The sequence below is a fragment of the Triticum urartu genome, chromosome 2A (assembly GCF_056163025.1).
Source record: "Triticum urartu cultivar PI428250 chromosome 2A, HENAU_Tu73, whole genome shotgun sequence".
In the NCBI taxonomy this organism is placed as follows: Eukaryota; Viridiplantae; Streptophyta; class Magnoliopsida; order Poales; family Poaceae; genus Triticum; species Triticum urartu.
In genome coordinates this window covers 581,434,570-581,462,547 of record NC_141874.1, presented here as the reverse complement: position 1 = coordinate 581,462,547, position 27,978 = coordinate 581,434,570, and the positions used below count along the sequence as shown (strand labels likewise).

At 44.0% G+C, this 27,978-nt stretch overlaps 3 protein-coding genes across 4 annotated transcripts in view; 2 read left to right on the top strand and 1 right to left on the bottom strand.

Moving 5' to 3' along the window:
- Positions 1 to 2,848: 2,848 nt before the first annotated feature.
- On the bottom strand, positions 2,849 to 4,257 carry LOC125533699 (GPI-anchored protein LLG1-like). Of its 2 annotated transcripts, XR_015615172.1 has the most exons (4): positions 3,860 to 4,256; positions 3,706 to 3,780; positions 3,305 to 3,609; positions 2,849 to 3,222 (listed from the first exon to the last, which is right to left on the bottom strand). XR_015615172.1 is itself a non-coding variant. In XM_048697066.2 (3 exons), exons 1-3 carry the CDS (start codon positions 3,957 to 3,959, stop codon positions 3,359 to 3,361), a joined length of 426 nt encoding a protein of 141 aa, XP_048553023.1. In that variant the 5' UTR covers positions 3,960 to 4,257; the 3' UTR covers positions 2,849 to 3,358. The 2 variants fall into 2 exon arrangements, 1 of the variants encoding a protein (XP_048553023.1); XM_048697066.2 differs by having other exon boundaries at positions 2,849 to 3,609; positions 3,860 to 4,257.
- Positions 4,258 to 8,612: 4,355 nt separating this feature from the next.
- LOC125533700 (uncharacterized) lies at positions 8,613 to 9,577 on the top strand. Its single transcript, XM_048697067.2, has one exon. It carries the CDS (start codon positions 8,716 to 8,718, stop codon positions 9,433 to 9,435), a length of 720 nt encoding a protein of 239 aa, XP_048553024.1. The 5' UTR covers positions 8,613 to 8,715; the 3' UTR covers positions 9,436 to 9,577.
- Positions 9,578 to 20,409: 10,832 nt separating this feature from the next.
- LOC147986029 (uncharacterized) overlaps positions 20,410 to 27,978 on the top strand; it is a 43,427-nt gene continuing 35,858 nt past the window's right edge. Inside the window, exon 1 of the mRNA XM_087544416.1 lies at positions 20,410 to 20,713. The gene's annotated coding sequence lies outside the window, so the exon portion shown is untranslated. The remainder of the gene's footprint in view (positions 20,714 to 27,978) is intronic.

The following is a 27,978-nucleotide window of genomic DNA, read 5'->3' as shown; positions in this document are numbered from 1 at the left end:
CGATCGTCGGTATCTCAATACCTAGTTCGATCTCGTTACCGGCAAGTCTCTTTACTCGTTCCATAATACATCATCCTGCAACTAACTCATTAGTTGCAATGCTTGCAAGGCTTATAGTGATGTGCATTACCGAGTGGGCCCAGAGATACCTCTCCGACAATCGGAGTGACAAATCCTAATCTCGAAATACGCCAACCCAACAAGTACCTTTGGAGACACCTGTAGAGCACCTTTATAATCACCCAGTTACGTTGTGACGTTTGGTGGCACACAAAGTGTTCCTCCGGTAAACGGGAGTTGCATAATCTCATAGTCATAGGAACATGTATAAGTCATGAAGAAAGCAATAGCAACAAACTAAACGATCAAGTGCTAAGCTAACGGAATGGGTCAAGTCAATCACATCATTCTCCTAATGGTGTGATCCCGTTAATCAAATGACAACTCATGTCTATGGTTAGGAAACTTAACCATCTTTGATCAACGAGCTAGTCAAGTAGAGGCATACTAGTGACACTCTGTTTGTCTATGTATTCACACATGTATTATGTTTCCGGTTAATACAAGTTTAGCATCAATAATAAACATTTATCATGAAATAAGGAAATAAATAATAACTTTATTATTGCCTCTAGGGCATATTTCCTTCATCAAAATGTTTGGTTAACAGGCTAAGGCCGATGCTTGTGGAGTTAATTTCAGAGAATCAGAGTGCCTTTATCCCAGGAAGGCTTATCTCTGACAATTCTATAATTGCTTTTGAATGTCTTCATCATATATAGTCGCTGAAACAAAACAGGTCGGCGGCGTGTGCTTACAAGCTTGATTTGTCGAAGGCATATGATCGTGTCGACTGGGATTTTTTGGAGAAAGCCCTTGGTAAATGGGGCTTCGCCCAACAGTGAATTTCTTGGATTCTGGTGTGTGTGAAATCAGTCAAATATTCTGTCAAATTCAATGGACAATTGCTTGAGAGTTTCACCCCCTCTAGAGGGCTAAGGCAAGGTGACCCATTATCACCGTTCTTATTTCTTTTTGTCGCTGACGCCCTGTCTACTCTCCTCTCAAAGTCAGTTGATGAAGGTTCTTTAAAGGGGTGGCTATTTGTCATGGTGCACCAGTTATTTCTCACCTGTTATTTACGGATGATACTATGCTGCTGTTTGAAGCGTCTGGCCAGCAGGCGAGCATTGTTAAGGGGTTATTGAACACTTATACCTCAGTGGCGGTTCAACTCATTAACCCAGAGAAGTGTTCCATCCTTTTCTCAGACAATTGCTCTAATGCGGTGGCGAATGCAGTCAAAGCACCCTTGAGGTTTACGCAGCAGGTGTTTGAGCCAAAGTACCTCGGCCTTCCTATGCCGGAAGGAAGAATGCATAAGGGTCAATTTGAATCACTTCAGGAAAGATTGAGGAAGAGATTAATTGATCGGAGCGAACAATATGTCTCATTTGGTAATAAAGAAATTTTGATTAAGGCGGTGGCGCAAGCAATACCTACGTATGTCATGAGTGTGCTTCTCTTACCGGTCTCTGTTTGTGATGATTTAACACGAATGATGAGACAATGCTGGTGGGGAGTAGGGAATGGTAAGAGGAAAATGGCCTGACTCAGTTGGGAGAAAATGATTTTACCCAAGGACATGGGTGGTATGGGATTCAGAGACATGAGGGCTTTTAATCAGGCGCTACTTGCAAAGCAAGCCTAGAGATTGCTTGATAGTCCAGATAGTTTGTGTGCTTGTTTACTTTGGGCTAAATATTATCCCAATGGGAATCTTCTTAATACAGTTTTTCCATCGAGTTCGTGCGCTGTTTGGAAGGGAATCATGTATGGATTAGAGTTGTTGAAGAAGAGGCTTATATGGCGAGTGGGAGATGGTTCTTTAATCAAAACTTGGAGGGATCCTGGATCCCGAGGAGGCATGATTTCAGACCGGTCACCCCAAAAAGAAATTGCAGATACAATTGGGTTGCGGACTTTCTAGATGACTTTGGTGCATGGAATATGTAGAGGTTGCAGCAATATTTCTGGGATATGGATATCCGCGAAATTATGAAGATCCGAACGTCACCAAGAGGGGGCCAAGATTTCCTAGCTTGGTTTCCGGAGAAGAGTGGATTGTTCACAGTTAAGAGTGCTTACCATCTAGCAGCAGAGAACCAATTGGCAGATGCGGTGGGCGCATCAAGTACCAGCCCATGCGGACACAGGCCCATCTGGAGGCGAGTTTGGGAAGCTCGGGTTTCGCTCAAGATGAGAATTATGGCGTGGAAGGTTGTGTCAGGAGCGCTTGCAACTAATTCTTGCAAGAAATATAGGCACATCTCCACTCGAGATACATGTCCTCTTTGTGGTACATAAAGGGAGACCGGCTTCCATGCGCTGGTCACTTGTGATTATGCTCGAGCAGTGTGGACGCATAGGCGTTCAGTGTGGAATTTCTCTGATCATCAACTGCTGCGGGATACAGGTAATGAGTGGCTTTTGAATATTCTGATGAATTGCAATGATGAAATGCGAGACTGCACCATAATGTTAATCTGGAGGATTAGGATGTTACGGTCAGACATGACGCATGGTAAAGCTATACCGAATCCGGCGGTGACGACTACCTTCAAAATTATATGCACCCGCTACATTTGGCTAGAAGATACTCTACAGAGGAGATCATCAAGAGGAAGATGCCAGTGCAGTGTGAAGATCTGGTCAGGCCGCGCGGTGAGGCGGTGCTGATGCCATGGCCGCGACCGTCGGCTGGCCAAGTTGCGTTATCGGTCGACGGGGCGTTTTCATCTACGGATGAATCAGCGGCAGCGAGTATGGTACTAAGAAGACATGATGGTAGTGTCATCTTTGCGGCCTACATGTGTATTTTCAACTGCAATGATGCGTTGGAGGCAGAACTACATGCAATAATGCAAGGAATGGCATTAGCAATTCAACACTCTAATCTTCCTATTATCATTCAATCCGACTCTTCACAGGCTCTTTTGGCCTTGACGGGTGAAAGTCTCTCCCGTTCGGCATATGATCATTTAGTTGCTGAGATTCGTCATCTTATGGGTGAAAGAGAGTTTATTCTTTTGAAAATTAAGCGAGAACATAATAGGGTAGCAGATCGTTTGACTATGTATAGTCGTACAGAGAGCACTACAGCTGTATGGCTTGGGCAGGGCCCTCCTTGTATCCAGGAGCTTTTGCCACTTGATTGTAACCCTATGAATATGGAATAAAATTCTTTTACCATCGAAAAAAAAAGTAAGAAAAATGAGAGCAAGAAGAAACAGCTTAAACGTACGTCATCGTCGATGGCACCGGCTAATCTTAGCACTTAATCAATCAGTCACTCAGGTCAGCACGTGATGCCCTGGGGTGAATCCCCGCACATGGCGAAGTAGCCCTTGGGCACCTTGCAGAGCTCCTGGATCGTCGCCATCATCTCCCCGGCGCAGCCGTTGTCGATGTCGTTCATCGTGGCCCCGTAGGGGCACACGAAGTCCTTGAACGCCGTGCAGCACCGCGGCTGCGGGGTCGCCTGTCCCAAGCAGCTGCTCTGTACCTTGCCCATCTGCTTCAGATGCTCCAGCTGCAGCGGGCACAGCCCTGAACGTACGCGCGCGTATTCTCATTTAGTTTAGCAGCCAAAAAATACGATAGGACACGCACACGTACGACAGGGCTTCGTCGTTTGTTGTTTACCTGCCTCCATGAAGCCCCCCAGTTTGCGGCCGGACGACGACGATGCCTCCGGGGGCGAGGCTAAAAGGGCCGCATCTGATGGAGTTGATCAACCCAGCACTAGGTGAGAAAACGAAACCAGGCAAAATAATAATAACGTATGGATCGTACGTACTTGATATGATGAGCGGTTTGTCCGACGCGGCGGAGCCGGCGGCGACAATGGACAGCACGACGCAGGACAGAAGGACGGCGGTGGCGCCGGTGGAACCCATTCAATCTCTCGCTCTCTTTTTCCTCCGCCTCTCCCACGGCGCGGGAACAGGACCGAACTCTGTCTTCGTGGGAGCGAAGCTGAGGTGACGGGGTGGATGTGTGTGGCTCGTGGATGGATCACGAACCGCGGGCCACCTGCAGATTATTCAAGCGTTTATTCTAGGTAGCAGGAGAGGAGAAGGGATGGGTATCGATGAATAGCTCCTCCTTATAGCGTGTCATGTCCTAATTCAGAGATGATCATGGAGCCTGGTTGAACTTGTGTGGACCTCCTTCCCTCGACCGTGGAATGGCCATGTCAACGATGGGCTACTAATCGTAAGTGCCACTCAGGGGTGTTTCTAATACAGGAAGAGGCTCTAATTAGCATGAGGAGCCATTAAGGATACAGGCGGACGGCGTCCGCACGTCGTGCAGAGCATAGCAATTTAGCTGTATAAAAAAAGAAAATCAAATCTAGTTTAGCCGATTTTTTGGGCTGTTGATTTCTGCTTCAACATTTGTGCCCCTTGTTTTTTCTTTTATCACTGTTGTGACTACCTCGTGTTTTGGGCCTAAATTTTTGACCGACCAATGTTTTGGGCTAGTCAATTTCTTATTGGGCTGAAGCCCAATTTGTGTTGCCTGTTTATAGGCCGACGATGCTTCCTCTTTTTCTGTTTGTATGCCATTTTTCATCAAGTGGTACATCGATGGTATAGAAGCAAGTAAACCCACAACCCAAGCGCGACCGGGAGGTTCGGCTACAATGCCGAGTACACGTTAGATCCCTCCTCCGTCGGGGTTTGTTCAAATCCCGGTAGACGAGGCTGTTGCGAGAGGAAGTAATGGAGGATCACCATCTGCTATGTGTAGAGACTAGAGACTCACACAGATCTTATCTAGGGGCGTTGGCTCTGAATAAATCGGGTGTCATTGATGCAGCCTGCTTGGAAGCTATTGTTATTCGTGAGTCTTTGGCGCTCTCGACAGACTTGAACATCACTCATTTGTTGATTGCCTCATATTGCAAAGGGGTGGTGGAAGATGTCATCGAAGGAACGGGTGGCCTGCACGGAATCATCGTCAAGGAGATTACTTCGCCGGCCGCTTCTTTTCAATCATGTTCTTTCATCTTTCAAAGGAGGAACTCAAACCTCGAAGTTCACAACTTCGCTAAACATGCTCTCACTCTATATAATGGTCGACATTTATGGCTATTATAGTCCCTGATTTACTTTGTATTCAAATGAACATTTCAAACCATGAATAAAATCCCCCCGCAAAAAAAAAAACAAACCATGAATAAAATCAAGTGTTTAGCCACAATTTTTTTTTCCATTTTTGCTTTTGTTTTTTGTCGGGTTTTATGGGTGTTTTTGGGACGTTGGGTGAGTGTAACATGTATACATGCAAGTACTATATGACCTATGTATAAATTATATTAGAGTGTGAAAATTACACTACTATATGTTTATTTCTTATACATATTAAAAAAGTGCAAAGTTGTGCGCAAGTTTTTTTTCATTTTTCCTCTTCTTAAAGTGTAATACCAATACCACTAATTTATTCTACCTCTTTATTTTTTCAGTTTCTCTTTCATTTTCTTTCTTCTTTAAGGGTAATATGAATGCTACTAATTCATTCCATCTTAGGATACCTTTTCCCCGAAATCCACTATTACATGCTTATTCTTGAATATTATAAAAAAATCACAAATTTTTATGCAAATTTTGTCATTGTTTGTAAAAAAAATCATTTTCTTTCTTCTTAAAAGGTAATACCAATGCCACTAATTCATTCATTCTTAGAAAACTTCATTATCTTAATTTTATTTTAGTTTTTGTTTAACTTTATTTTTTCGGAAAGAGTAATGCGAATTCCACTAATTCATTCTTCTTTAGAAAACTTCATTAGTTTTTTTATTTTCTTTCTTCTTAAATAGCAATTCCAATGCCACTAATTCATTCTTTCTTAGGAAGCTTCGTTATTTCAATTTTTCTTTAATTTTTGTTTTGTTTTCTTTATTCTTTAAGGGTAATACTAATGCCACTAACTCATTTCTTCTTAGAATTTTTTTTGTGAAATTTCACTGTTTTATGCTTATTCTTGCATATAATAGAAAACACTAATTTTTGAGTAAATTTGTAATTATTTGTTTTAACTTCTTTATTTTCTTTCATCTTAAAGGGTAATACCAATACCACTAATTCATTCTTCCTTAGATAATTTTTTTTAGTTTTTTAGTTTTTATTTCATTTCTCTCATCTTTAAGTGTAATAACAATGTCACTAATTCACCTTCTTAGAAAACATCTTTTTTGCGAAAAATCCACTATTATATGCTGATTCGTGCATATTATAAAAAAGCACAATTTTAGTGTAAATTGTGTGCATTTTTTTGTCGTCATTTGTTTTTTTTCTTAAAGGGTAACATCAATACCACTAATTCATTCTTACTGAGAAAATTGTATTATCTTGAATTTGTTTTTGTTTCATTTCATTTCCTTTATTTTTAAGAGTAATGCCAATGTGGTTAATTCATTCCTTCTTATAAAACTACCCTTTCTGCGAATTTTACACTATTATATTATTATTATTCCGTACTATAAAAACCATAATTTATGTGTAAATTGTGTACTTTGTGGAGACTTTGCTTAATAATATGGCTTTGTGCATCAACTGATGCAAAGGCCGGGGTTGATCCTCCTTTAATAAAAATATATGTGTAAATTGTGTACAAATTTTGTCATTAAATTTAAATTTTTTATTCTTTCTTCTTAAAGGGTGTTACCAATCAAAGCTAGCCAGATGGGCCGTACCAGCTGGGCCAGCCCATTAGCACACATGCATGATACGACACGAGCTAAACGGGCCGGGCCTGGCAAGCGGCACGCCAAGGGCCGTGCCTGGAGGCTAGGCACGTGAGCCGGCACGGCACGACACAATTAGCTTTTCTCCTATATTTTCTAAAATATTTATAGGCTATAAAACAACTCAAATAGGGAAATATAGCCAAAATACAACCTAGCAGGCCGAAAGTACACAACCCAATGGTGCCTAGTATGCTTACGGGCCGGCTCGATTAGCTAAGTGGTCGTGCTTGGGCTGCTAGGCGCAGCACGCAGACCGACACGACACAACCCACTTATTAATCGTGCCCCTATGGGCTGTGTCATGCCAATGTTGGCCCGGCCCGTTTGGCCAGCTCTGGTACCAATGCCACCAATTCATTCTTTTTTAGAAAAGTTTTTTAGCCTTGATTGAACAGGGACATGTATGATCGCTGCTTGAAACCTTTTCATGAGAATTACATTACATTACATACATGTGATTTCGGTTAAGAGAATAAGATTACGTACATAGAATTTTCACTAATAAAAAGATATGCCCGACGCGGGAAGAAAGAAATATCTGCATGCTTTGAAACTAGCAAATTGACATGTTGAAATATTAGCTGATCGACTGAAAGAAGTTGTATGAGAGCAAGGGTCGGTTCTTTTGCTCGCTTCTAGAATAAGGTGCCCTCTACCTAGCTTGTTCTACAAGCTCAATGTTCAAATTATATTTTAGAAGCCTAATGGTCATGTCTTAATTTTTTTTTTGCAGGGAAGTCAATTCTTAACTTGTAGGGGCATGGTACGCGTCCACAAGATCGACCCGGTCACGACCCGTCGGATATGGTGCATGGAGCGGCCTGAGTGTGTCTTCACCATTGCAACCGATGTCTTGTTGCAAAAAAAGATCTGCAACATAGGTTTTGTTGAAAAACTATTTTTTTTGTAACTAAGGTCTTGTAGCAGATTTTTTTGCAACAAATGTTTTGCTGGAAAACATAGATCCCGTTGTAGACCATTGTAACACCAAATATATTTAAAGAAACATAGCCGTTGTTGCAGAAAGCACGCCTGACTAAGAACGGCATGCGAGCCTTCACTTGACATGTGGAGGCGGCCGTTGCAATCCGCGGGATGATGGTAAATGTTTCTCATTTTTTGCAACAACGGTTTTGTTGAAAAATTTCATGACAAAAGTCTTGTTACAGAAGTCAGGAAATTTGCAGAACTTTTTCGCAACAAAGGTCTTGTTGACAGAGGTCATGTTGCAGAAATTTATAGTCTTTTCATAACCGATGCCTATGTGAATCCTGCAACTGTTTCTGGATGAGACCAGAGCGACATGATCGTGATGTTTCTAAAGAAGGAAAGGTGGACAGCGGACCGTGCCACATGGACACGTGGTAGATGATGGAGACGGTTGACGTTTGGGAGCAATCCGCCGGTGGATGCTCATTTCCCTAACTTGTAAGCTTCCAAGAAATAATTGACTGAGTTTCTAGAATATAAGATGGCTAGGAGACAGTTTATTTCAAAATCCAAAACAACACACCAAAAGAACTGGCCCCAAATCGACTGAAAGAAGCTGTGACTGACCGAAAAACAAAAATCAGTCAACTTGCACCTAGCCTGTTCTATAGTTAAAACAGCGCACCATTATATTATTAAAGAAATATGCCATTAGTTGATCTGCATCCCTAGGATCCATTTGGTCGGTAGAAATTTTGCTTGGAGTATCGTAAATTTTGCCGAAGTGAACCGCCAGCTCTTCCGTTGCGGAGGCCGAGCCGAACCGCCAGCTCTTCCTGGTCCGACTTAACCAGCATCGGCGAACCCACATCGGGTCCAACCGAACACAAACCCGCGAGCAAATACAAAACCCTAGCTTCAACTCTTTCATCACATCCCAAATTCCCAAACTCCCGCCGCCGCCGCCAACGATGATGGCTTCCGCCCCCGCGCCCAATCCCCGCCTCGGCCGCGAGGCCGTGGTCCGCGCGGTGGGCGCGCTTCTCCGGTGGCTCAAGCACCACCCCTCCCCGGCGCCGGAGCCCATCTACCTCCTCGTCACCTTGAAGACCGCCCCCGTCCGCCGGTTCGAGCACCATCTCAGCCTTCCACTCTCCCCATTCCCCTCCATCTTCCTCGTCGCCGACCGCCTCCCGGACGAGCTCCCCGACGACATCGAGACGCTCCCCTCCTCCGCGCTCCGCTCCCTCCCCGCCGTCGCGCGCCGCGGCCTGGTCCTCGTCGACAGCCGGCTCAAGATCCCCAGCAGCGGCAAGGGCGCCAAGGGCCGCGGCAGGATCGTGCCCGTCGACCTCGCCGACCCGGCGTGGGCCGAGTCCGCGAGGGAGGCGGCGCGCCGCGTCGAGCTCCGCGTGGAGGCCGGCACGTGCCGCGCCGTGCGGGTGGGGCACGCGGCGATGGCGCCGGAAGAGGCGGTGGAGAACGTGGTGGCCGCGCTGGAGGCGGCCGCCGCGTGCGTGCCCAGGAAGTGGAGGAACGTGCGGGCGCTGCACCTGAAGGCACCCGAGTCGATCGCGCTGCCTCTCTACTCGGCGCCGGGCACCGGCGGCAATGACGATTCGAAGGACGCGGAGCGTCAGGCCGCTACTGCGGTGGAGCAGGGGAGGGTAAAGAGGGGAAGGAAAGAGTAGTGGCGTGCGTGGTGTGTATATGCATCGCATCGATGTCCAGTCTGATCCTTCAGCCTGATCTGTGATATGGCTGCTCGTTCAGTCTGATCTGTGATCGTATATGAACAATTTCGATGAGTAATCAATTTTGATGATTAGTATATGCAGTGTGTTTTTATGTGTCCTTTCTCGATTTAAATGGGAATCTGGTTCTGGATGCAGTTGACTGGAATAAATAGTTCGGGGATAGATGTTTTGGAATAAATAGTGCCTGCAATGCTTGGTGAGGCAGGCATTCCTCAGGCAGTGGCCACCAGAGGCTAACATTGCACTAGTTGGTGTATCGAGCTACAGTTAGTGTGTGTTTTATGTTTATGTTTTCTCTCCTCAGTTAGTGTGCGTGTTTTATGTTTATGTTTACGTTGGCACTGTATATGTGAAATCTGGCAACCTATTATTTCTAGCACTTACCTGTAGTCAAACTATCCTCCCTTGTGCTTCATTGGAAAATTTGATAACCTTAGTTCTATCACTGCACTGAAGTCCTGATACCACTTGAGCTCTATGGTGGCTTTTTAGTTATCCGTTGATTGATGGAACGTGCTGCAAATTCCTGTTATTACTGATTCTGCCTATGGTTCAACTGTTGGTGCAAATTATCTTGTAATACACTTTTAGTCTTGCTTCTCCTAGAATGTTCTGGCTACAACCTATGTTCTACTGACAATCATTTTGGAATTTTACGATGTTGTCTTTCTCATGGCAGGGATATGCCGATTTCCGTTCATGGAAGTTACTGATATCCTTTTTGTGTTTAACTGCATGGGTAGATAATATGGCAATTATTTTTGGATTTTTACGAGGTTGTTTTTCTCATGGCAGGGATATGCTGATTTCCGTTCCCCAACCCCAATATCCAATATGAAAGTTACTGATATCTTCTTTTTTTTTTGAGAAACTCGAGTACACAAATACTCAAGTAGAGGGAGTACACTCAGCCTGCATCAGATTCATCAGTCTGTCCGGGACCCTCGCAATGAGCTGAAGATCACCTTTTTGTCTTGCCTCTGCAGCTAATTCATGGGCCAGTGTGTTGCACATCCTTCCAACATGAGCGACATTGAAGGAAGTGAACTTCGCCAAGACCTCCATGATATCACGTAGCACACCATAGCAAGGGGATAGATTATGTGTGTCCTTTTTCAGCTCGTTAACTAGGGTCATACAGTCCACCTCAATCACAACTGGTCCACTGTATAATTCTGCCAAGGCCCTCAGACCAACCAAAATGGCTCTAGCTTCTGCTTCCTCCACCCTTGCGGCAATGCCAGTCTGCTTTCCCAATGATACAACCACCCGTCCTCTAAAGTCCCTCTCAACTGCTCCTCCCCAGCAGTGACCACTGTCCGGTAAGAAAGATGCGTCAGAGTTTAATTTCACTGAATTTTGAACAGGAGCAGACCACTTCAAGATTGTCTGATCGGCACTTCGCTCTTCAGGATTGGCACCTGGCCGTTTCTCCTTCCCAGAATCCAAGGGATACGTAGTGGTTGCAGCTAGCTGCACTTCTTCTTCATACTTCAGTAGAAATTGTACAGATTGGCTGATTGACTCCTTTCCATTCCCATGGACACAGTCATCACGAAGATGCCAGCCTCTCCACAAAAGCATCAACACCCTCGCCCTCATGGGCTCGGTCGCTGTACCCAATGGCAATTGCAGCCAGTCCGGGCCGGTGTACCGGAATGATTCCTCTGGTGGAAGCTCCCAGTCTTTTCTCATTTCATGTCTTAGGGCTCTACTTTTTGTGCAGCTTACCACCGCATGAAATTCATCTTCCTCGCCACACCCGCAGATACTCCAGGTGGCCTCCAGTTCTAAGGTCCTCTTCCACTTATTCTTCTTCGTGGCCAGCGTGTTGGTAGCTACACGCCATCCAAAAATTCTCACTTTTGGTGGGACTTTTGACTTCCAGATGAGGTCCCAGATGCTCCTATCATCATGATCCCTTGACGAGCTTGACGGGGACTGCCGGGACTGCCCATGAATTGCAGCGGCCAGCTTATACGCACTTCTTACTGTGAAGACCCCGTTTCTTTCGTAGTGCCAAGCGATCCTATCTTCAGCATTTGCACCTGGAATGGAGATTTTGCAGATTTCATCCGCGTCAAAAGGATGAAAAGTTTGCCTTATTAATTCCACATTCCACTCCTTGCCCTCTGGTTGCATTAGCTGGTTCACCCAGCGCAATCTTGATCTCCTGAGAAAAGTTGCAGTCTTTAGTCCTTCCTTCCGGAGAATCCATTGGTCTCTTTGAATTTGAATGTCTCTTCCATCTCCCACCCGCCATATGATTCCTTTCTTTAGGAGCTCCAACCCAGCCTCAATTCCTCTCCAAACCGGGGATGCGTCGGAGGCAAAAACTGTATCAAGGAGGTTTCCATGAGGGAAATATTTTGACTTGAGCACTCTAGCGCACAAACTGTCAGGGTTCTGAAGGAGTCTCCAGCTTTGCTTGCACGATGTTGAACAGGTGCATATCCCTAAAGCCAATACCACCCGCCCTCTTCGGACGTGTCATGCACTCCCATGACATCCAATGCACTTTCCGATGGCCTTCTTCGGCCCCCTACCAGAAATCATGAATCAACTTTTCGTACTTCTCACAGAATCCTTTGGACAAGAGGAAGACCCCCATGGTGAAACAGCGAAGAGCCTGAACAACAGATTTGACATGTACTTCCTTTGCCGCGTAAGCCATGAATCTTCCGGACCAATCACTACATCTCTTACCGAATCTGGTTGACGTGTACTGATATCCTTTTTGTGTTTAACTGCATGGGTATATAATATGGCATTTGCAGCTGAACAGTTATACCAGTTTATATAACAGTCTTGTCAACTCGACCAATTGATGTGTACTGTTATGTTTTCTTGCAGATAAATCGAAGATAACCACTGTTTTTTTCCCCGCTGAGATCATATGGTGGATATGTATTTGTGATTAATGCCTTTCCTGGATTTATCAGACGAAATTACTTAGATATAAGGATCTCATGGAAACACATTTGAGTCCACTTATTACTTGCACAGTACTGGTTTTTAATATCCAATGCCATAGATGACTCGGAAGGATATTTGTTACAGGTACTGGTCTGTCTAATATACTTACTACTTATCAATTTTATCAAAAAGTGTACATTCTACAGTTTCATGCATTTACAGATGCATTTGAATGTTACAAGATGGATTGCAAGGAAACCGTCAACCGGATAAAAACACAAAAATTGCAATCAAATTGAAATTGTCACGAATACATGGAAAGAAAATGAACCGATACATCTACCGGTTGCCAATGTGATTCCACATGTGCTTAACCAAGTCATTTTGAAGTTGCATATGGGTATGTCATTCACGCATTTCACGATGAAATTGGGTATACTGTTCAAACATTGCCGGTTCTTGGTGCTCAGGCACAACGTTTCCACCGTGATATTCAAAGCCTTGGTCATAGATGTTATTACGCTCATCCTCCATGATCATGTTATGCATGATCATGCAAACAAGCATTACCTCCCAAAACTTCTCAGTGCTCCATGTCATGGCAGGGTGTCGAACGATACCCCATCGAGATCGAAGCACACCAAAAGCATGCTCCACGTCCTTCCTAGCACTCTCTTGTGCTTGGGCAAATCTTTGTTTTTTCTCTCCTTCTGGGTTGGATATTGTCTTCATAAGAGTTGACCACCAAGCATAAATATCATCAGCTAGGTAGTATCCCTTGTTGTAATGGTGGTCATTGATCTCAAAATTAACCTCTAGGCAGTGGCCTTCTGCAAGCCTCACGAACACCGGAGAACGCTGAAGCACGTTATATCATTGTGAGAACCAGCCATGCTGAAGAAAGAGTGTCATATCCAAAGATCTTGTGAAGCCACCACTTCTAGTATGACAGTGCAACATTTGACAATGCCCCTTGTACCGCCCCTGCCAAGCAAATGGGCACTTCTTCCACTTTCAGTGCATACAATCTATGCTGCCAAGCATCCTGGAAAGACTCTATCTGCATTGATTGCCAACAACCGGGCTGTATCTGCGGTATTTGACTCTCTCAGGTACTCAGGGCCAAACACTGCCACCACGGCCTTGCAGAACATGTACATTGATTTGAGACATGTGGACTCACTCACACAAATGTACTCGTCCACAAGATCGCCCAGAGTTCTGTATAACATACAAATAGCCGCAGTGCATTTCTGATAAGAGGAGAAGACAATCTTGTAAGGGCATCCTTTTGCACTCAAAGTAATCGTCATATGCTACCACTTCCTCTCGAATATGATTGAACACATGACTTGCCATCCGGAAGCGGCGCCGAAAAAGATGGGTTTTGAAGTGTGGAGAATCCTCGAAGTAAATGGCATAGAGCAGGGCGTGACCGCTCTCCTTATTGCGGTTCAAGGTCGAAGCATGGCCTGGGATTGATCCCCTGAACTGAGGCCACTGTCGAACAATGTGGTCATTGAAGACCAATGCAGCAACCACAAGCTCTTTGTCATCCGACAATGAATCATCGGATGAACAAATGAAGTTGTTGAAAAAAAAATACTCATCCCCACTATCCATGGTACCTTGCGAGCAAAGTGTCGAAAATCTTGTAGTGTGGTGGAGACGCAACAGGTGAAGAGCGCCTCTGCCTCCCCGCACAGGCAGTAGGCGTGTAGAAGCGTTGTCGGCCGGCGCCAGGTGGACGATGTTGGAGTCGATGGGCGTCGCTGACAGCCGTGGTTTCTCTGGTACCGAAGGCGGTGACAAAAGCCCACAAACATCGACAAGAACTCCACCAAAAACGTACAGGGGGCGGTGGGATTTGTGTGGATGCGTCAGGGCTTGGGAGGCCGGCCTGGACAATGACAGAGCGGCCGGAAAATGGGCGGCAACGACTATGACCAGGGGGTGGGGTAGGCAAGCCTCGTAAGGAAAGGAAAAAAGGGGACTGTTTTACCAACGGGCAAGCCAAGGGAGGACAAAAGAGGGTCCGTGTGCGTCCGCACGTTGTCCATTTTGACACAAACACAACTTAAATTTAAACCAAAAATGAATCGATGACAGACAAAAAACGGATTGGCGTCTGTCTGTTTGGGCCTCAAACAGACGTGGCTGAACAAAATCGGATCTCGCGTAGCCGCGGCCATGCGGTCAATCGCGTCGCCTCGCCTTTCGCTCGCCTCAACCGCTAGGTCTGCACCGATCCACCGATCCGGCGATCGAATTGTACGTGAGCTGGACTCAAAGTGCAGAAGACCGCTGGATCTTGCATCATATGAAAATCTATATAAACTGGGCGGTGTTCTTTTTTGAGAGGGGCGGTGTTGGATGCACCGTATGCAATCGGTCTTCCGATATGAAGGTTTCCACATAAATCTTGCAGGATTTAGGTTAGAACTCAAGTTACCCCACCCGAGTGGCCGTGTTCCAATACAAAGCCTGTTAAGGCCGTCGCCCTCATAATAATTATTAGTTATTTTTTTTGCAAGAATAATTATCTTTATCTTTACCTAATAATAAAGCAAATTGGGTTTCTTTCGTCCGTCATGGCATTTTTCAGAAAAGTTTCTCTATTTCAGAGAATTCAACCCGCAGTCCTGTTTTAAGTTAAAATGAATCGTTATTTCCGTGTTTTACATAAAAGTCCCTGTCTTTTCCTGAAATCAACTCGCCGTCCGGATTTAAGTCACACCCGAACCGTTATTTTACATTTTTTGAAAACCACCCTGATGTTTTAGGTAATTCATCCACGGATCATATTTAAGTCAAACAAATACTTTTTAAAATCATCCATATCTTTTAAACCGTAACTCCGATTTGAACATGTTATATATTAAATTTAATTAGAAAAATATGTAGAATATGAATATGAGATTATTTTTACCTGTTAAGTATTTTTAAATATTATTTTGGAATATATTTGAGTCAAACCAAATGATTTTCTAAATTATCTGTATCTTTTAAACCGTAACTTCGATTTTAACATATTATATATGAAATTTTATTAGAAAAATGTCTGGAATCTAAATATGATGTTAATTTTACCTGTTAAATATTTTTAAAATATTGTTATGGAAGCAAAGTTATAATTTATAGCGCAAGATTCTTTTTTTCATACCGGCGGCAATCCGGATTGCAAATAAACACCCCACTATGACCATATACGGAAGAGAAAACATCGATAACTACACAACATACCTCTGAAAAATGTGCAGGGGAAAACAACAGATTTCTCATCGTGAGAGTGAGAGAAAGCGAGCGAACGAGAGAGAGAGAGACCTTAGGATTAACCATATTCAACACATGTTTTTTGTTGTTTTGTGTGAACACCGGGGCCATCGCCGGCGAGAGTGAGAAGGAGGATAATGGGCAACACAAATATGATGCCTCGCAAAAATAAAGGAGATGAACCTATTGTGGTCTTGAGTGATGGTTGTTGAGTTAAGAGCGTGTGTTATGTTTTCTCTTCCGTTGCAACGCACATGCTCTTTTGCTAGTTAGTTATAAGAAGCAAACATTACACGCACTAATATAAGTTTATTAGCCTATTTGCATGTATAGATATGGATATCATGGCTACCTCGCAAGGCAGCGGGTAAGTACGTCCTTGCTTGTTGTAGTTTTTGCGAATAATATTTTTTTGCTAATGTTAAAATATGACATCAGATTAAGCATGACAAATCGAATGCTTCTACGTCAAATTATGTTATCGCGAGGATGAAAAATTCTTTTAGCAAGCATAACAAATCCTTACCATGTTTAATTTTTTGCCAGGACTTGTCATGCTTGCTAAAAAAATTGTCATCCTCACGACAACATAATCTATCATCTCGAACATGATTTGACATGCTAAAAAAAATCCGATGTTTGATTTGTAGCGAAATCCATATGTTTAACCTCAAATCTATATTGCTGTTTTTTTTTCATGGGTGTGTTTTTATATCATTAACAACATGCGTTATTGTGTTATATATGTATAATTCTAGTTATCCCTTTTCAGTTTATTCAATATAGTGGTAATGCTAGTGCTGGCTACTCTTTTAGTAGTTAACTTTTTGAAACTCATCTCATAACCTAGGATGAAGCAATCGAAGAATCCAAGGAGGAGGTTTTTATTTCTTTTCAAAGAGAAGGTTGGATCTCTAGTTCACGGAGAAGACAAAGTTATTGGGCCAAAGAAGATGTTTAGGCTATGTCTTCTTGATGAGTTTGGCATGAGAACAATGGCTAAACCTACGGTTATACTTAAATCAACATCACTACGACGTGAAATAAAACTTCGTACGGAGAAGCGGAAGATCGTGTGGGCTTACCGTGTATATCAGGTTCGTACATGAGAATCTTTCAAGAGAAATGTCGAAACCATCAGAAGGTTGACTCGTACGTTAAACAATGCAATTAGAACGTACGGCAGCCATCGTTTGCAAGCTGGACTATTTTACTTGGCCATAAATTGGAATCCTCGTTTTACATACACGGTTCGTAGTCATATCTATGGCGACAATGAGTTTTTGAGAGATTTGTGGAGAAAGAAGAGATTGGAGCTTAAGATGAGGCAAACTAAGCAGGAGTTATGCAACAGTTCTGCAAGTACACAGAGATGTGGTCTATGTGATAGAAATCTTTCTGCCATTATCATCGGAACGCTGAAATTGTGTCGCATGAGGCACATATTTTGCTTGTTACTTGTAATTTTCTTGGCATTCATAATAGTATATATGTAAGTGAGTGTTAAGTTTTGGGCTGACTCGGTACTACTGCTATGTTTTTCTATAGAGCTTGAATGCATTTCTTTTTCGGTTTTTGTTCAATCTCTGTGAATATTATATCGGTCAGATTTTATGCGGACATCTGTGTGGATATCTTTTTTCTTTCTTTGTATGTTTCTATTTGTTATTTTCCATATGCTTGCTTGATTTAGTTTTCGTATGATCTCTTTTTTTATATGATAGAAATTTGCATACATGGTTTGTAGAAATCCGCATATCTGTGTGGATATATTTATAGTTTTTATATGTTTCTATGTACATGGTTACATACACTGCTCATAGTCACCTTTATGGCGACAATGAGTTCTTGAGAGATTTGTGCAGAAACAAGAGAATGGAGCGCAAAATGAGACAGACTAATCAGGAGCTATGCAACAATTCTGCAAGTACACATAAATCTTATATGTGTGATAGAAATCTCTCTGCCATTGTCGTTGGGACACTGAAATTGTGTAGCATGAGGCACATATTTTGCCTATTACTTGTAATTTTCTTGTCATTCATAATAGTATACTAGTAGAATGCCCGTGCGTTGCCACGGGCTTCTGAAATAGTCATAGATGGAGACAACATATTGATGAAGCTATGTACCTAGGATAGGGGCATGGACCTGTCCTAAGTACCCTACCCAAGGACATCCCTAGAAGAAGTCACCTTTCAATCGACTTGGAGGTATCCCACTCGACAGATTCAAGACACTCGACCACGAAGCAATCACTCGACCAAATTCCAACCACTCGACTGCCAGGAGATCTAAAATCACCCTGCACGCAAACGGTCGGTCATTAAGTAGCTTTTATGGTCATCATAGCACTTTATTAGGGGCGTTACCAGTAACCCCCAATCTTAAGGTACTTTAAACCTTGCATTACTGAGGGCTGGAGGGGCCTGGTGAACTCTATATAAGCCACCCCTCCTCAGTATCAAGGGTTGGCACCCCTGTTATTCATACACACATAATTCAGTCGATTGCCTCCGGGCACCGAGACGTAGGGCTATTACTTCCTCCGAGAAGGGCCTGAACTTGTAATCCTCGTGTGCTTACAACTCCTCCATAGCTAAGATCTAGCCTCTCCATACATACCTCCCTACATCACTGTCAGAGTTAGAACCACGACACATATCACGGTCACAATTGCATAATAATTGAAGTCCACTTAACTTTGTAATGTAAAGTGATAACAAAATAGCACATTAACAATGTATACATATAAAGTGACGATCAAACTAAAAATCTATTACAAAGTATTGATATCTACTTGAAGCACTTAAGAAATTGTCTCACAATATCAGGCAAGTTGTCTTCACCTTCATTTGCACAATGTTTGAGCAAGTATAATAAAAACTGCTTAATCAACTAATAGATACACTACGACATTTTACTATCAATATTTTCTATTGTATGATATTTTTTGTGTTCATGAGTATCAAACACAATATATTTCAATTTGTGACAAGTGCTTACCGATCCGTTTGTATTGCCTCATGAAACTATTCTACGACATTCCATTTTGTAACATTGAGATCGAGCCACTTATGATCTCTATTAAACTCCGGACTCTGTTCTCCAAGTTTCAGACGCTTTTCAAGTCCTCGTGACTAATTTATATATGGAAAATAGTAGGGGTTAAGGCAAACAAAACATATGTTAAGAGGACCAAAAAACAATAGTAGTTACCGTAGTAGTAAGGTCACTCCGTTTGATCCGAGAACCAAGTGAGTCCAATACTTGAATCTCATGTTTTTTGGCATTGACGACTGTCAGATACCAATAAGTCTGAGGCATGTTAAATGAACAGTTGGTGTAAATATCATATAAATCGTAATCACAATTAGATATAAAAAATAATAAATAATTATACACATGGATTAATTAAAAAAATACATCATGATATGCATGGATAATGAGGCGATACTAACCATATCTTGTTGTAGATAAGTATTAACATGTTGTAAGAAGTGACAATATTTTGATGGATCTATGTCTTTTTCTCGTCTTCTTTCATTTGGCCAGAAACGAACTTGCTAAGAATATGTACCTTTTCACCCGCCATGTGTCGTAGATGGTTGTGAGCTAGCATGCAATATATATAAGCATTTATCAAGTTTAGATTATATCTATGTTTTACTATATTATATACTCACTCCGTTCCAAAATATAGTGCACTCGCGTATTCCGAGGTTCACTTTGACCATAAATTTAACCAACGAGACCGCCTATAGCGGGAGAAAAAAATTATATAATTGAAAACTTCTTTGATCAATTTGCGACCCCTTTCAGCGTCGCCGCTTCGGAACCCTTGTTGATGCATTCTTTTTGTGCATCTCCAAAATCCATATCTATGTCTCCTATATTCTGAAAAATAATAATATGTAAAAATAAACATTTTGTATTATCATGTATAAGACACAAACAAAGAATGATTAGCTATATACCTCTTCTCGTCGTGTTTCAGTCCGGTCTGTCATCGTTACATCAATGTGTATGTCGGAACCCATCACTTTTTATCTGTGATGAAATATAAATGATATTTGCTACTGCATCATATAAACATATATAATATACTCCCTCCGTTCGGAAATACTTGTCCAATAAATGGATAAAATGGTTGTATCTATAACTAAAATAAGTCTAGATACAATTATTTCTAGGACAAGCATTTTCGGACGGAGGGAGTATAATAAAATTAAGAGTGAAACAAACATAGTTGTTTATTTTGTAAAAAAGAAAAACCGTTTTTCATATTATTACAAAAAAGATGTTGCATTTCTTTCGAAGCAAACAACCAACTATAATGTTCATATATAAATAATATGTCATCTGAAATTTTTTAAATCATTTTAATCTATTTATATTTTTTTGAGAATTTTTAATTCTTTTATATAGGCTAAGGAAAATTGTCCGACAAAGCTTAAAAACATGCAAGCAATCCAGCATAAACCAAGTATATTCGGTTTCTTTTCTCAAAATTTTGATTTTTTGTGATACTCTGAATATATGTAATAAGTATAAAAAACATTTATTCATATGATCCAATGTATATACTTCTGTGTATTTTTCCTTGAAGAGCAAACGTCAAAGGCCCAAATCGGCTAACCAGCACCCAACCCAGCAGTATTACTCCAAGTTATAAAGAAAAAGCAGTAGTATTACTCAAAAAAAAACCAACCAGCACGAGTCTCCCTCACTCTCTCCATTCCTGCACAGTCCTTAGATCTCACCCACTCCACTCCCTCCGCTCTCCCCCCACAGCCGGCGACTTCATCTCCCACCGCCGCCCCCTCTCATCCCTTCCCCTCCACTCATCTGACGTCGATCAGGTGCGCGCACAACCGGCTCCCTCGTTTCCCACGGCGGCGGCGGCGAGGTGCATGAACGCGGCGTGCGGCGCGCCCGCCCCGACGGCGGCGGGGGTGGGCGAGTGGAGGAAGGACTGGCCGCCGTGATCCGGCGGCTTCGCCGTGCTCTGCGAAAAGTGCGGGTACGCCTCCCCCTTCCTGCTAGCACCTCCCTCCCTCCCTCCCTCCCTCACTCCGCGCTTACTCTGCGGGTGCGTGCGGGCTCTGTTCCGAATGGATTGCCTGGCTCGCTAGCTCGTCGGCTGGACGAATCGATTCGTCTCGATGCTCTGCCTACCTTTGCCCCTTGCCTTTTCCTCTCGAGGAGAAGAGAAATGTTTTGTTCCTTGTTGTGGTTGGGCAATCTGTGGATTTCCTTTTTGTCTTGCGCGTGTAGCAGTTTTTCAAAAAAGTGGAGGCTGTAGCAAGCGTGGATACCTACCAGCGACATAGAACATATAATAAGCACTACTTCGTTGTGTGGAGCTCATGTCGAATTTAGATTTCTGTAATCGTTCAGTTACTTATGGCCGACCCAAAATTGCTTGCAGCAGCTTAGCTAGGGCCGACCCAAAATTCAGATTTTCTACTGAGTGGTTAGATCTTCTTAGCTAGGGATGAATGAGCTCTGACATGGTACTCCTACCAAGAATGGAAGAATACAGACATCTAGCTCTATGCATGAACATTCGAGAGCATTACCGAGAGAAACGTGCATACAAAGGCTTAAGCAACACTATACTTTATGATTGATGCACTGCTTTGTCAAATACCCTGCTTCTTTCATGACTTAGACACTTGTATTGTATCTGACAAGATTTTTAAATCCCTTCTATCTTTATTTCCCAGAGTTTGAAAGAACTCATACAAAATGACGGTGCCCTGCCCCATTGACATAGTTAATAATGCTATTGACGATCACCTAGCCAAGAGGCTCACCGAACTGTGTGGTTCTGAGAACAAATTAGTTATGGGAAGTGCTGAATATAAAAGAATAATTGAAATGAACCTGGTTAGTTGTAACGTCCTCGATGCGGCTATATCCCCCACGTGTCGAAACACGACTTAGAGGCATAACCGCATTGAAGGCAATGTCGCAAGTGAGGTAATTTTCACACAACCCATGTAATACATAAGGGAAAGAGATACATAGTTGGCTTACAATCATCACTTCAGACAAATACATGAATAAAGCATTACATCATTCAAATATAATCAGGGCCCGACTACGGAGACAAAATAAAACAAGACTACCCCAAATGCTACACAGATCCCCGATCGTCCCGACTGGGCTCCACTACTGATCAACTAGAACGAAACAACACAAAGGACAAGATCTTCATCGAGCTCCTCCTTGAGCTTGGTTGCATCACCTGCACGGTTCAACGGCACCTGCAAACTGGTTTTGGAAGTATCTGTGAGTCACGGGGACTCAGCAATCTCGCACCCTCGCGATCAAGACTATTTAAGCTTATGGGTAAGGTAAAGGTATGAGGTGGAGCTGCAACAAACGACTAACATATATGGTGGCTAACCTATTCGCAAAAGAGAGCGAGAAGAGAAGGCAAAAGCACGGTCGAACAACTATGATCAAGAAGTGATCCTAGAGCAACCTACGTCAAGCATAACTCCAACACCGTGTTCACTTCCCGGACTCCGTCGGAAAGAGACCATCACGGTTACACACGCGGTTGATGTATTTTAATTAAGGGCAACTTCAGGTTTTCTACAATCGGACATTAACAAATTCCCATCTGCCCATAACCGCGGGCACGGCTTTTGAAAGTTCATAACTCTGCAGGGTGTCCCAACTTAGCCCATCACAAGCTCTCACGGTCAACGAAGGATATTCCTTCTAGCGCGAAGACCCGATCAGACTCGGAATCCCGGTTACAAGACATTTCGACAATGATAAAACAAATCCAGCAACACCGCCCGAATGTGCCGACAAATCCCGATAGGAGCTGCACATATCTCGTTCTCAGGGCACACTCAGATTGTCTAAACTTCCGGTAGGCCAGCCCAGAGTTGCCCCTGATGGCCACTGGCGGCTGATAAGGTGGACCAACACTCAGAGGAGCACTGGCCCGGGGGTTAAATAAAGATGACCCTTGATTCCGCATTACCCAAGGGAAAAAGAGGCTAGGTGGCAAATGGTAAAACCAATGTTGGGCATTGCTGAAGAGTTTTATTCAGGCGAACTGTCAAGGGGTTCCCATTATTACCCAACCGCGTAAGGAACGCAAAATCTGGGAACATAACACCGATATGATGGAAACTAGGGCGGCAAGAGTGGAACAAAATACCAGGCATAAGGCCGAGCCTTCCACCCTTTACCAAGTATATAGATGCATTAATTAAATAGGAGATATTATGATATCCCAACAAGTAAACATGTTCCAATAAGGAACAACATCTCCATGTTCCAACAAGGAACAAACTTCAATCTTTACTTGCAACTAACAACGCTATAAGAGGGGCTGAGCAAAGCGGTAACATAGCCAAACAACGGTTTGCTGGGACAAGGTGGGTTAGAGGCTTGGTTCAACAATATAGGAGGCATGATAAGTAAGTGGTAGGTATCGCAGCATAGGCATAGCAAAAGAGCGAGCAACTAGCAAGCAAAGATAGAAGTGATTTCGAGGGTATGATCATCTTGCCTGAGATCCCGCAAGGAAGAACAATGAGTCCATGAAGAAGACAAACGGACGTAGTCGAACGGTTCCTCACAAGCGCGACGTAATCGGAACCAACCCGAAGAAGCAACACCGAAAAAGGAGCAAACAACATAGTAAACAACCAACACATCAACATGGCACGATGCGCAAACAAGTATGATGCATGTCCGGTTTAATGAAGCATGGCATGGCAAAGTGCACAAACAATCCTACAAATTAAGTGGAGCTCATTATGCAACTCCGTTGCATATTGACGAAACACCACATTTGGTTATTTAGTTCAATCTCGTTTATGTACTCAACAATATTAAATGTTGTTGAACATGGCAAGAGAGTGAAGCAAATGAAAACTACCTATCTAGGCAAGTTTAAATGAGGCCGGAAACAACGAACAACAATTCCGGAAACTCCTCATATGCATATATTAGGTTTGGTATTGTTCTGCCCTAAACATAATTTTAGAGTTGTTAAACATGCTAGATGAGTGCAACATGTTAACCTAGGAAAAATTCTACCCCATTTGCATATAAAGTTTATTAAAATCCGAGCTACGGTTATTTAGTTATGAATTAAAGCATTTTAACATGGCATAGGAGCAAATTATATGCAAACAACATTTTAAACATTCTAAACCTGGATGAAAATGACATATTATGAAACTAGATGGAAAACTAAGCATATTTCATATATAATTCATTTTAATCCGATGCACGAATTGTGAGTTATTATATGCATGTTGTGCAAGGTTTTTTTTTGTAAATCTGTTTTCTCTGGAAAAAAAAGACAAATTCACAGATCCTGAAAAAAACATCAACGGGCTGAAACTGGGTGGACTGGGCTGCTCACATTGGGCTTGAGGAGGCACTGGGCATCTGGGCTGCGAGCGAAGCAGAGGAGCTGGGCCTTGGCCTGATCTAGAGGCGCGCTGGGCCAAGCGTGGTCAAAGCGAGGTGAGGCAGGCGAACGAGCTCCTGCCCGTTACTGCAGGCAGAGCAACGACAGCAACAGGTTCAGGCGAACGGCAGCGGGAACGTCTCCGGCAACGTGGGACTTGGCGCGAAGCTGAAGAGGAGGCCAACTGTGGACGCTACGGATCCGTGCAGCCCGAGGGTCGGGGAGGCAGTTCCTGGCGACGAGGGACTCCGGCGATGGCGCTGCTCAATCAAACAGAGCAGGCAGCAGTGGGATCGAGGGGGGCGAAGCAGCGGAAGGGGTCGAGCTTGTTCTGGCTGGATCCGAGGCGATTGGCGGCGATGGACTCCTTCGGAGCTCCACTCCGGCACGTGGCACGCCCATGGCCGGCGTCGACGGCAGCGGTGGTGGCTTGAAGCCTGCATCCATGGCGGGTCCTGTGATAGCCGAACAGAGGAAGTTTGAGGGGCCAGAGAAGGGGATGAAAGAAGAAAGGAGGAGGGGGCGCGGCAGAGGGGCCTGCTGAAGGTGGTCGCCGGCGGTGTGGTTCGCCGGGGCGGCGGATCGCGAGGAGCGCTCAGGCGCTGTTGCTCCTCCCCTCGTGGAGCTCCTGGACGAGGAGGGCTGCGGAAGCATGGGCGCGGGGCTGGTTGGCGCGTTCGCTGGCGAGGGTAGAGGCGTTGGATCCGGTCACGGGAGGTCGCCGGGGACCCGTTCCCTGCCGGATCGAAGCAGAGGCGAGCCGACGAACTTGGAGCTCCATGGCGCGGGGGTGAGGTGCGCTGCTGCGCTGGTGGGCCGAGTGGAGTGCTAGCTTTCGGCGGTGTGGTGATCTTGGAGGAGCTCGAGGTGGGAGGTGCTCGGTGGTCGGGGACGATGATTGGCCGTGATTTGGTAGGGTGGCGCTGAAATTGAGGAGAAGGTGGGGATCGAGAAGTGGTGTCTGGTTGGTGCGAAGGGGAACCCGAGGTGGGAGAAAGACAGTGGCGGCGGCGGAGGATTTGATGGATGGGACATCTTCCTAGATTTTAGGGTTACCCAATATATATAGCAATGAGATAAAGGGCCATTTGGACCCTCCGATTTAGATCGGACGGTCGAGATAAAAGGTTGGGGAGTCTAGAAAAGAAACGGAGACGTTTTGTAGATGTTAGGGGATGATCCGGACACAACGGTAGCGACAGCCCGAGTCGGGTACGGGACAGCTTTCGGGCGTGCGCGAGGAGGGTCGCGGGCTGACGAGAGAGGTTAGGTAGGGCCTGGCGGTGAGTAGTGGGCTGTGTAGACGGTCTCGAGCTGAGAGAAGAGAAGAGAGAGACCCGGCGATTGTTTCCGGAGACCGAAAACGTCCGACAAAAAGACCGGCTATAATGCCGCTATAGTTTAACGGTTGGGCTAACAAACGAACTCCGAATGCGATGAAACTTGACAGGCGGTCTATCTACACTATAATAAGACCACACGTCAACTCTCATCCCATTCCGAGAACATTTTCCAGCCACTTAGAAAATAATATATCGGACATGCCGCGGGCGCGTGCAAGTGTGTCTGGACTCAGAACGGACAACAGAAGGAACGAGGAGACCAGGACGGATGCAAGTTTTGAAAACATGATGATACAATGTGTAACATCCCAAATTTTCAATTTGGAATGTTATACATTAGATCATCATGCATATCTTATTTTCTTGCATTTTGGTCGATCCTAGAAATTTCACGCAACTCAAGGACCTTCGGAGAGAGTTGGAGATTTTGTTATTTTCATATTTGAGAGTTTTCTCGAATTTGAAAAAAGGATCATTTGATTTATTTATTTCATCTTCAGTTATTTTTCCGATATCAAAATATGAGAGAGGGAATAATATGACTTTTCCAAAATATAGGAAAAATGAAGATTTAATAAGTAGATCAAATTTTGTTTTCCGGTGTTTGTTTGTTTTTCTTTGGATAGGGAAAAATGCGCGTTTTCGAAAATTGCATTTTAGGTCCGGAGAAAAGTTCATTTTGTTCGGCTCATTTTTAGGAGTCGGGGAAAATTTACTTTAGAATTTTTGGAGTTCATTTAGTTTTCTTTTTCTTTGTTTTTCTGCGCGCGGAATTATTTATAAAAAAAGGAGCCAGGCCAGCCGGGCCAAGGCCCAGGCCAGCCGCCGCCCCAGCTCCCTGTGCGCTAGCGCCAGGAGCCTCGCTCGCCGAATCCCAGCGGGACTCCAGGAGCCGGCCGCCCCTCCCTTGCCCCTTGGCCAAGTCTTTAGCCCCCCCTGTTTCCTTTGTTTCGTTTTCCTTTTTTTTCTTCTAGGACTCTTTTTCCTACTCTATTTCTTGTCCTCTACCCCAAGTCTCCTCTCCCCTCACCAATATAAATACCCCCACACCCCCCCTCTCCTCACACCAAAAACCTAAACCCCCTCTCCTCCCCAAGCCGCGCCCCACCCCGCGCCCCTCACCCGCCGCCGCCGCCCCTATAGCGCCGCCGCCGCCCTAGCACGCCGCCGTCGCCACCGTTCGCCCCGCCTCGCCGGAGGTAGCCCCGCGCCTCTCTTTTTCTTCCCCGCGGTTCGGTTATTTTAAAAGAAACCGTTCCGGTTTTCTTTTCCGGTTTTCTCTTCGATTCTTCGTTTCGGTTTCTTTTCCGAAATCCTAGATCGGTTTTTCGTTTTTTTCGTTTCGGTTTCTTTTCCGAAAACCCTAGATCGGTTTTCGTTCTTCTTTCGGACCGTTCGTCTCAACGAACGTGATCACCGATTATTCCCGGTTAACGACGCCCGTTCGTTTAATCATTCGTCTCTTTCTTTTCGTCGGATTTATTCCGCGATCGTGATCTCAGATCCGATCTTCGTTCTAGTTTATCTTCTCGCCCGTTTATCGGAATCAGGTGATTCAAGCGCCTGGAGTTTCGTTTCGAAACCGCCGTTCCGTCTAATCAACTTAAACAAGTTTTTGCCCCGGTAAAATTTGACCTAGTTTCAACTTGCTAGAACCGAGTTGTTTTCTTCCGCCGTTTGTTTTCCGTCGTTTGTTCGGTTCATTCTTTCTTTGCAACCGGAGTTCTTAAGTTGAACTTTCTGGTTCGTTCTCTCGTTCGAGTTTTACTTGTGCATTAGATGAGTACTTATTGTGTGGTTACTATTGTCTGCTTACGATAGATTGACCGGAGTGTGACGAGTAGATCTATCGAGAGTTTTTGAGTGCGAATCATCTTCATCAACCTTGCAGGCAAGTTCACACTTTGATCATACCTTTTCTACAACCCATGTTTTATTGCATTAGATCAATCCTCACACATTGCATGATTAGGATCTAATTAAACTGTGGGATGGGAAGTAGATGAGGTAGTACCTATTACCTGTTATTTATCAAATCTTTGGGAGTTACTTCTACGTTTGCTTTTTATGCCATGCTATGCTAGTAGACGTGGATTGGGTGAGTGATATCCATGACAGATGTGAATTGATAATTTTAATGGTTTATCTAAGGTGGCAACTTAAATACACATCTGGGTGGATTGAGGCACCTGATGTCTATCAGGACTTGCTTGTTTTTTTTGGACCGCCACCCAGGCTCAAAGGGATCATAAGATCTTTCGTGCTAGAAACTTCCGTGTGCAGCCACAAGCCATTATGGGCTCTGGCATAGTTGATTAAGTCGTGCGAACTCTTACAGGGTAGACTAGCAGATGTAGGGGAAAGTAGGTGTATCGGTCTATCCATCGTAAGGTGCTAGCGCTTCTGAAAGACTGTGTCTCGGTCATCCGTTTCTCAAACACCATGTAGTGCGAGAAATCCAACGGAGGCGATCGAGTCTTGTGGGGAAAAGTG

What these genes read in the sequence shown, in the direction of transcription:
- LOC125533700 (XM_048697067.2), top strand. Translation starts at nt 8,716, where the DNA reads ATGATGGCTTCCGCCCCCGCGCCCAATCCCCGCCTCGGCCGCGAGGCC.
- LOC125533699 (XM_048697066.2), bottom strand. Translation starts at nt 3,959, where the DNA reads ATGGGTTCCACCGGCGCCACCGCCGTCCTTCTGTCCTGCGTCGTGCTG. An exon ending in CAAACCGCTCATCATATCAA is followed by an intron (nt 3,781 to 3,859) that starts GTACGTACGATC and finishes CAACTCCATCAG; the next exon opens with ATGCGGCCCTTTTAGCCTCG. An exon ending in GGGGGGCTTCATGGAGGCAG is followed by an intron (nt 3,610 to 3,705) that starts GTAAACAACAAA and finishes GCGTACGTTCAG; the next exon opens with GGCTGTGCCCGCTGCAGCTG.